Source organism: Marmota flaviventris, chromosome 13 (assembly GCF_047511675.1).
Source record: "Marmota flaviventris isolate mMarFla1 chromosome 13, mMarFla1.hap1, whole genome shotgun sequence".
NCBI lineage: Eukaryota > Metazoa > Chordata > Mammalia > Rodentia > Sciuridae > Marmota > Marmota flaviventris.
Window position 1 is genome coordinate 92,842,708 of NC_092510.1, and position 10,598 is coordinate 92,853,305.

Genomic DNA, 10,598 nt, shown 5'->3' on the forward strand with positions numbered 1-10,598 from the left:
AGTCAGTCAACCATGGACCAAACCTCTAAAAAACCATGAGCCAAAATAAACTTTTCCTCCTTTAAGCTGTTCTCATCAGGACTTTTGGTCACAGCAACACAAAAGCTGACTAAAATACTACTATATAATCCAGCAGTCCCATTTCTGGGTATATATATCCAAAAAAAATTAAATCAGTATCTCTCAAATAAAATCAGTTACTGCAGCATTACACTCAACAAAATATGGAATCAACCTAATTGTCCATCAATGGATGAAAGGATAAAGAATATGTGATAGATATATAGATTATATATCTAGATCATACATGCATGCGTGGCGCGCTTGCGCGCACACACACACATACACACACACACGGCAATAGAATATTAACCAGTCATAAAAAGAAGAAAATTCTGTCATTTCCAACAACATGGGTGAACATAGAAGACATTATTCTGAGTGAAGAAAGCCAGACACAGAATTACAAATACCTTAATATCACTTATCTGTGAAACCAGAACAGTTGAACTCAAAGGAGCAGAGTATAATGGTAGTTACCTAAGGACTGGGAGTTGGTGGAACTGGGGAGATATTGCTAAAAGGTACAAACTTATTAGTTATACATGAATAAGTTTCACATATATAAAGTATAGCATGGTGACTATAGTTAATAATATCATGTTGTTTTATGAAATTTGCTAAGATAATATATCTTAAATATCCTCATCATACACACACACACACACACACACACACACACACACACACACAACAAAAAATGATAACTATGTGTGGTGGTGGATGTGTCATGAGGTATGTGTATATCAAATCATATCTTTAAATTGTAGTTCAAATACATAAATTTGTCAATTATACCTCAATTAATCTTGGAGAAAACAAATAAAAGGAAGTGAAATAGTTGAATTGAAGAATGTAATAAGAAATCAATAATTGACAGGAAATAGGCACTGTGCAGCATGGCATTGTGGGAACCCTGATATGTGGGTTCTGTGTGCTTCCATGAATCAAGGCGAGTAAAAGACCTGAAGCCAGTGGCTTTCCCTGATGGTGGTAGTAAAGGATGAGAATTAAACATCTGAGCAGTGGACTTGGATAATGTGTAACGAGGGAAGGGTGGCATAAGATTGGGTTCAAAATTCATGACACTACCATTAGTTAAGAGGAGAGAGTCACAAGGTCACACCTACTAACCTAGTGGCTATATCCAAACTTGGGAGGGCTGGAACAGAAGGTACTTAGGTAATTGTCCTTTGGAGAAATGAAGTCACTAAAAAGGAAGCCCAATTACATTTTATAGTTTCAGGGGGGAAATTGGATCCAAATATCAGTGCCTGGTACTGTCACAGTATTACTTGGGGTATCTCCCAGGTAAGCCCTTGGAGGGCTTCAAGAGCTAGAACAGAAATTCACTGTCTATCTTGGATATTTACACTAAGCTAAGCAGAGATTGTGCCATAACTGGAAGTTCCAAGAGCAGGATGCATGGCCACATGGGGAGGAAGAATACTTGTAATTCCTCTGGATCCTTGGAGACAATTCTGCACACAGTTAATGAGAATTTGTTTTATTACTCTCTCACCCATAACACTCCAGAGACTTAGTGGTACCATCTCAGAAGACACTCTCAGGAGGGACACAGGGACCATGAGTATTTACATCTTGTGAATGATGGTAAGAAGCCAGGGAAGGGAGTTTTGGGACTCAAGAAGCACTAGGAGATTTTCCTCAACAAGGTTCCTTTTCTGCATGCTGTTTGTTGACACAGATTTGTTCTCTTTTTGACTCATCATTCCATGGAGCAGAAGTGAAGAGAATGGAATGAATACATGAGATAAGACATCCTTTCCAGGTAAGAAATCATTTTTTGAGAATACTGGTGAGAAGGTGGAAATGTCTGATCTCAGAGAGATAATTAGTCATCAGTGGACACCCAATAAGAGAGCTAACTTAGGTCCATCCTAATGTAGATATTTTATATCTATAAAGTTCAATCTTCTTTTAACGCAGTCTACTTCTGAGTCACATTCCCCTGACTCAGGATATGAATTTTCAACTAAAGAGCAGGTGAATTTGAGAGAGAATATACCACACAAGTTCACTCCCTCCCCCTCGCTTTCTCTTCTCTCATCTTTCTTTTCATCATAGCTGTTTACATTCATTTCAATGTTCTTTAGGTGACTCTTGCTCCATTGCAAATGATGTGGAAAGAAACAGCTAAATTAGAAAGAAAAATTTATTTATCTGTACAGGTATATAGCTGAGTGGTACAGTGCTATCTCACATGTGCATGTCCCTGGGTTTGATCCCAAGCACCAGTAAAAATTAAAAGATTGTTTAATTACAAACTACAAACTAGGTGAGATCACTGCCATCTCCTTATTATCAAGATGTGAGTTATACACTGCTAATCATCAATGAGAAGATGACATGAAGCTCACTTCATAGTCTGCATCTGTAGTTCCTACAGTTATTAGCCACAGGGTCCTCTCTCTCTACCCCTGCCCCCCCCCCCCCGCCTCCTCTCTCTCTTTCCCTTGCATATGGAGCCAGCAAATGTGCCTATCAACAAATGAATGAATAAAGAAAGTGTGCTATATATACACAATAGTTTTACTCAGCCTTAAAGAAAAGAGAAAGTATGGAGAATACTGGTAAATAGATGAAACTGAAGAACACCATGCTAAGTGAAATAAGCCAGACGCAAAAAGTCAAGATCAAACTTTTCTCTCAATGTGGAAGCTAAACCAAACTAAGGAGGGTAAGACAGGGAGCATGCCATGAAAGTAAAAGGGAAATCATAAGAAGTGGATTGAGAGAGACAGAGAGAGAGGAGGATGAAAAAAAGGAAGAAATAGTGGAATGAAATTGACTAAACTGGGGCTGGGGATATAGCTCAATTGGTAGTGGGCTTGCCTCACATGCACAAGGCCATTCAATCCCTATCACCACAAAAAAAAGAAAAGAAAAGAAAAAGAAATTGACTAAACCATGTTATGTACATGTATAAACATACCTCAATGAATTTCACCTTTCTGTGTATCTATAAAGCACTAATTTAAAAAAAAAAAAAAAAAGCTATAAATAAATAGAAGGAAGACCAATGGAGTAAAGGAAGGGGAACAGGGTGGGGGAGGAGGAGAGAGGAAGGGGAAGTTCTGGGAACTGAATTGGAGCAAATCATATTCCATACTTGTATAATTATGTCAAAAATAAACCCCAATATTATACATAACTATAATGAAATAATAATAACAAAATTTTTAAAGTAAGCGATTCAGCTTCGATTTTGCCATACTCAGAGGGAAATAAATGAACACCAGAGTAAACACTCCATTAATAATTGTTCAGTATAAGTACAAGTTGGGGAGATGCTCATCACAGATGACATAAGAACCATTAATTGACAATGTTTCCGTCTGTAGGTATATACAAGCCTGTGGAATGTCCAACCTGACAAGAGTCTCCGAATTCATCCTCTTGGGACTCTCTTCTCGGCCTGAGGATCAGAAACCACTCTTTGCCCTCTTTCTTATCCTATACCTGGTCACCCTGCTGGGAAATATGCTCATCATCTTGGCTATCCGCTCTGATCCTCAACTCCAAAACCCTATGAATTTCTTCCTAAGCATTTTGTCCTTTGCTGATATTTGCTACACAACCGTTATAGTTCCCAAGATGCTGGTGAACTTCTTATCAGAGAAAAAGACCATTTCCTATGCTGGATGTCTGGCACAGATGTACTTCTTCCTGGTCTTCGGCAACATGGACAGTTACCTCCTGGCAGCCATGGCCATTGATCGCTATGTAGCCATCTGCAATCCCTTCCATTATGTCACTGTTATGAACCACAGGCGCTGTGTCCTGCTGCTGGCCTTTTCGGTTGCTTTCTCCTATCTCCACTCCCTCCTGCATGTCCTCCTGGTGAATCAGCTCACCTTCTGTGCATCAAATGTTATCCATCACTTCTTTTGTGATGTCAACCCTGTTTTGAAACTGTCCTGCTCTTCTACCTTTGTTAATGAAGTTGTGGCCATGACGGAAGGGATGGCCTCTGTGATGGCTCCATTTGTGTGTATCATCATCTCATACCTGAGAATCCTCATTGCTATTTTCAAGATTCCCTCTGCTGCTGGAAAACGCAAAGCCTTCTCCACCTGCAGCTCCCATCTCACTGTGGTGACTCTGTTTTATGGGAGTATTAGCTTTGTCTATTTTCATCCCTTGTCCAGCTATACTGTCAAGGACCGAATAGCAACAATCAACTACACAGTATTGACATCAGTGTTAAACCCATTCATCTACAGTTTAAGAAACAAAGACATGAAAAGGGGCTTAAAGAAATTGATAAGCAAGATTAACTACCAAGTGGATAGGTTTTGTTTTGCAAAGGCCAATAAAATCCATGTACCCTGATTGCAAGGTGTGTGTATGTGTTAGTATGTGCATGTGTATGTGTGTGTGTTTGTATGTGTATGTGCATACACATGCATGTACATGTATCTGATGTAAATCTGTTGTGGAGAAACACTCATCAATTGCAGTTGTACCTAGTAGTTTTCTACCTGTGTTCTCTGTCACCCATGATTGTGGTTAGGATGTCTTGTTCCTATAGTCCTATTATAGACTCACTTCATAATAGCTCTCCATCCCAGAAAGTCACATTTCCTTCACTCATTCCATATTTCCTTGGATCCTTTCATATTTCTCTCCACTAATTCAGCCATATTTGGTCATTTAACATAAAAGAGAGTTTTCATACATGTCTATATACAAATTTACATGTGTGAAAAATATGTATGCAAACCTGGGCATCTTATTCTATTTGAAACCATAAGAAACTTTTTGCAGAATGTGGGTGTGTATATGTGTGCGTTTGAAAGAGAGAGAAAGAAAGAAAGACACCTTCCCATTCAACTAAGGGTTCTCCAACTGCAGAATCTGTGTTCCTGGTCCTGACATGATAAAACTATGGTCTCTTTTTTAAATGCTCACAAGAACTGCATGCCGTGGTCTCTGGAGTACTAGACTCTCCACAGCTTACACCAATAGTCTAACTGCCTGTTAGTAGGACAGGTCAATGCTTCTGCCTGTGTTTGGGTCTCTACTCTTCTTTCCCTTCCTGTACTTAAGGTGCATTCACCCCCTCAACTCTCCCTGAGTTTTTTTGTCTAGGTGCTCTTCTCTCTAGAGATGCTTGTGTTACTACTGTCTCTTCTCTGTCAATCTTTTTTGAGAATAAAGGAATCTGAAAATAAAGTAATCTGAAAAGCTTCCTATAGTCACTGGAGACAGTAAGAACTCAGTGGATGTGATCTACTAGTAAGGGCCTTTTGGCTCAGAGTACCTGCTATTTTAAAAGAGGTTCCCAATTTATGTAAAGAATGAATTATGTAATTAGTAAAGCAGTCAGATAAATTATTCTATGCAGTTTTCTTCAGGACAGTGATTCTTTCCTAGTGTTTGTATTTTAATGTCTATGTTTAGAAAATTAACTATTAAATTAAAATATTCTCATGGTATTTTAGATAAGGAGCAGTCCTTTCTAAGATAGATGATCTCAAAGTTTTTAAATTATAGGATAAGGTTCTGGTGATCTATTATACAGCTTGATGACTATACTTAATAATGTGTTGGATACTTTTAAAGAACAAAAGCAGTAGATTTTAGATGTTCTTACCACAAATAAATGGTATTTGATAGTTATGTTACTGGCCTGATATGATCACTCCTGATGGGATCATCATTTCATGAACTGAAAAACTACATTGTATCTCATAAATATATATAACTATTGTTTTTCAATTAAAAATAAAATAATTTTTAAAAGAAATTCTAAATTCCTTTAATTTTGCCACAATAATCCTGAACCAAAGGCAAGGTAGGGTTGGGAAAAGGATATACTCTTCAGTTTCATTCCTCTATTACACACAAGCAAATTAATTATAACTTTCATTCCAACTTCAATCAATTGATAAGGATTGCTATAGTAAGAAGATTTATGTGCCTACTCTGGGTTAAACAAAGAAGAATGAGTGAAATCAATTTTATGAGCTACGGGTGTAGACCAAAAAGTACTGGTACATTTAACAAATGAATCTTCAATTGCCACAGGCCTTGGTGACTTGATATGCAAAGGAACTTCATTTCTATTGCTTTATTTCTACAGTTTAATTTTATCTTTGAATTTGTGCTCTGAATGGAGAAAAATACTTGGGACAATAACCAGTTCTCTACTGTCCAAAAATCCAATGCCACCTTAGCCTAGTCTCTTTTGGTACCGTTATGGTCACATATTGAAGATATGATCCCAAATATAGCAAAGCTCAGAGGTGGGGCTTTTGAGAAGTGACTGGATCATGAGAGAGCTCTGACCTCCTCGGTGCATTAATCCAGTGGTAGGGGAATGGACTCCTGGGAGACAGTGCAAACTTGAGACAGGTGGAGCATGGCTAGAGGAGGTAAGTCTCTGGGAATGTGCCCTACCTCAGGCCCAAAGCAATGTAGTCAGCCAACTATGGACTAAAACCAAAAGCTGAAACAAATCTTTCCTCCTTTAAGTTGTTTTTCTCAGGTATTTGTCACCGTGATGAAAACTTAACTAACACAGGTCCTATGCTAGACTCTGTTACTGACATCTAGCCTTGTTTCATTCATGGAACATGACTAGGGCTTCTTGTGGGGACTGGTAACTGGATTTTATTACTCTTCATACCCTCTAATCATGACCCAATGGAGATACCATGCTTTGCCATCATGAGGCAGTTCCTACCATACATATCTCCTTGACATCATTCTCCTCTCTCTCATATATCAAATTGGCTCTTGTCACTCCTACCTAATTTGAATGAGCCTCTCTAGACCATTGGAAAATCTTGGTATTACTGCAGAAGAATACTTGGGGGAATATCCAGTCCTCTACTGTTCAAAAATCTAATGCTATCATTTTCTCTTTTTATTGATATTTTTTAAATAAATGACAGTGGAATGCATTACAATTCTTATTATACATATACAGCACAATTTTTCATATCTCTGGTTGTATATAAAGTAATTTGAAACCCAATTTGTGTCTTCATACATGTACTTTGGATAATGATGTCTATCACATTCCACCATCATTGCTAGTTCCCTGCCCCCTCCCTTTCCCTCCCACCCCTCTTCCCTATCTAGAGTTCATCTATTCCTCCCATGCTCCCCCTCACTACCCCACTATGAGTCAGCCTCCTTATATCAGAGAAAATATTTGGCATTTGTTTTGGGGGGATTGGCTAACTTCACTTAGCATCATCTTCTCCAATGCCATCCATTTACCAACAAATGCCATGATTTTATTCTCTTTTATTTAGCTGAGTAAAATTCCATTGTGTATATATGCTACATTTTTTAATCAATTCATCTACTGAAGGGCATCTAGGTTGGCTCCACAGTTTAGCTATTAGGAATTGTGCTGCTATAAACATTGATGTGACTGTGTCCCTGTAGTATGCTGTTTTCAAGTCCTTTGGATATAGTCTGAGAGGCATAGCTGGGTCAAATGATGGTTCCATTTCCCAGATTTCCAAGGAATCTCCATACTGCTTTCCATATTGCCTGTACCAATTTGAAGTCTCACCAGCAATGTATGAGTGTACCTTTTCCCCCACATCCTCTCCAACACTTATTGTTATTAGTCTTCATAATAGCTGCCATTCTGACTGGAGTGAGATGATATCATAGAGTAGTTTTGATTTGCATTTCTCTGATTGCTAGAGATGATGAACATTTTTTATATATTTGTTGATTGATTTTATATCCTCTTCTGAGAAGTATCTGTTCAGGTCCTTGGCCCATTTGTTGATTGGGTTATTTGTGGTTTTGGTGCTTAGCTTTTTGAGTTCTTTATATACTCTACAGATTAGTGCTCTATCTGATGTGTGAGGGGTAAAAATTTGCTCCAGGATGTACGCTCTCTGTTCACCTCACAGATTGTTTCTTTTGCTGAGAAGAAACTTTTTACTTTGATTCCATTCCATTTATTGATTCTTGGTTTTAATTCTTGCGCTATAGGAGTCTTATTAAGGAAGTTGGGGCCTAATCCCACATGATGAAGATTAAGGCCTACTTTTTCTTCTATTAGATGGAGAGTCTCTGGTTTAATTCCTAGGCCCTTGGTCCACTTTGAGTTAAGTTTTGTGCATGGTGAGAGAGAGGGGCTTAAATTCATTTTTTTGCATATGGATTTCCAGTTTTCCCAGCATCATTTGTTGAAAAGGCTATCTTTTCTCCAATGCATGTTTTTGCACCTTTGTCTAATATAAGATAATTGTAATTTGTGGGTTAGTCTCTGCGTCCTCTATTCTGCACCATTGGCCTACAGTCTGTTTGGGTGCCAAAATCATGCTGTTTTTATTACTATTGCTCTGTAGTATAGTTTAAGGTCTGGAATAGTGATGTCACCTGCTTCACTCTTCTTGCTAAGGATTGCTTTAGCTATTCTGGGTTTCTTCTTTTTCCAGATGAATTTCATAATTGCTTTTTCTATTTCTATGAGGAATGCCATTGGGATTTTGATCAAAATTGCATTAACTCTGTATAGTGCTTTTGATAGTATGGTCATTTTGATAATATTAATTCTGCCTATCCAAGAGCAAGGTAGATCTTTCCATCTTCTAATATCTTCTTTGATTTCTTTCTTTAGGGTTCTATAGTTTTCATTGTATAGATCTTTCACCTCTTTCGTTAAATTGATTCCAAGTATTGTTTTTTTTTTTTTTGAGGATTGTAAATGGGGTAGTTTTTCTCATTTCCTTCTTAGAGGATTGTCACTAATATATAGAAATGCCTTTAATTTATGAGTGTTGATTTTATATCCTGATACTTTACTGATTTCATTTACTAGTTTTAGAAATTTTCTGGTGGAGGTTTTTGGGTCATGTAGAATTGTATCATCATATAGAAAAGAATATAGAACCATATCGTCAGCAAACAGCGCTAATTTAAGTTCTTCTTTTCCTATACATATCCCTTTAATTTCTTGTTTCTGTCTAATTGCTCTGGCCAGTGTTTCAAGAACTATGTTGAATAGAAGTGGTGAAAGAGGGCATCCTGTCTTGTTTCAGGTTTAAGAGGGAGTGCCTTTAATTTTTCTCCATTTAGAATGATATTGGCCTGAGGCTTAGTGTAGATAGTCTTTACGACGTTGAGATATGTTCCTGTTACACATAATAATTGTATATTTATGGGGTACAGTGTGACATTTCAACACATGAGTACAATGTGTGATGATGGTCAGATTAGGATAACTGACCATTAGTTACCTAGATATGTATAATTTATTTGTATTGGGAACATTCAAAATTCTCCTTACTAAGTATTTTTTCTATTCTAGAGCTTGAATCTGGGCCCCCACAGCACATGCTAGGCAAGAACTCTACTCCTGAGCTAGTTCGCCAACTCCTCTACTAGCTATTTTGAAATATTCCATTAATTGTGATCAACAATAATTAACCTACTGAACCACAAAACATTAGAGACCTATGTTTTTATATGTTTATCCACAAAATGGTCTCTATTGGGAGAATTAGGTGGCATGTACATTCTGAGACCTGTGCTTGGTTCATAGCAAGCATTTGGTCAATATTGTTATTGACATTTTTGTCCCTATTTCTTACCTATTTCTTTCACAATTCCTACTATGTTAAAATGGTAGACCTGGATTTGAACACCAAAGAAGATAAATCAGCATTGGCTTCCTGCCAAGCAAGGGTTTAGTTCAAAGCTACTTAAACACGACCAATTTAGAAACATGAAGCTTCTAGGTTTCTCTGACCTGGGATTCAGAGTAATATCCAGAGAACAATGAACTGTTACTTTTTTATCAGGTTACTATTATTCCTGGGGAAGCACTTCCTTTAGCAACTTCTTGGAAAAACATACTGATACCTTGGTGTGGGATCCAAACTTTTTTATTGATTTTTTAAAAAATAAATGACAGCGGAATGCATTACAATTCTTATTACACATATACAGCACAGTTTTTCATATCTCTGGTTGTATATAAAGTATGTTGACACCAATTCGTGTTCCCTGGTCATCATGCCCTCCACTGATCCCCATCACCTAGTGAACTGGTACATGCTGCTTATCCTATGAGCATAATAAACTTAAAGATGTCACTGCTGTGCACTCAGTTATCATGGTAAAGAACAGATAACTACTAGCCCCAAGCGCCTACACAGACACTCTGGAGAGAAAGTGGAGACCTCTGAGGCCAGACCTTCACCTGTGTGAGGATGATGTCACCAAGGACACTGCTGCAGTCCCCCTGCCCTTTCTTGCTCCTGTTTCAGTAGAGGTCTGAGTCTGATGAGTCAATGTTCTAATCAAGAAATAAGCATGTTTGCTCTCAAAGGAGAATACGTTTCTCTGACCAGATTGTGGGGTGTGCGTACTGCGTGCCTGGAAAAATCTCAGGGGCTGTGTTGGAACCATCTGTGGCCAAGGTGACATTGAGAAAGACTTGATGTGCTAAGAGGCTCCAGGCATAATTCCCAGCCCATCATTCACCAAGGAGAAGCCACAATTATTACTTCTGGGCTCCATTTAATTAAGCCTTC

General features: G+C 38.0%; 1 protein-coding gene across 1 annotated transcript; it reads left to right on the forward strand.

The window, feature by feature from the left end:
• Positions 1-2,733: 2,733 nt before the first annotated feature.
• LOC114092942 (olfactory receptor 1L3-like) lies at positions 2,734-4,416 on the forward strand. The gene is made up of 2 exons (XM_027935606.2): positions 2,734-2,761; positions 3,464-4,416. The coding sequence occupies exons 1-2, from the start codon at positions 2,734-2,736 to the stop codon at positions 4,414-4,416; spliced, it is 981 nt and encodes a 326-aa protein (XP_027791407.2).
• Positions 4,417-10,598: the final 6,182 nt, after the last annotated feature.

Bases quoted from the DNA above. Each gene is read 5' to 3' on its own strand.
- LOC114092942 (XM_027935606.2), top strand. From the start codon at position 2,734: ATGTGGAAGCTAAACCAAACTAAGGAGG. The intron at 2,762-3,463 runs GTAAGACAGGGA...ACCTGACAAGAG, and splicing joins GCTAAACCAAACTAAGGAGG to TCTCCGAATTCATCCTCTTG.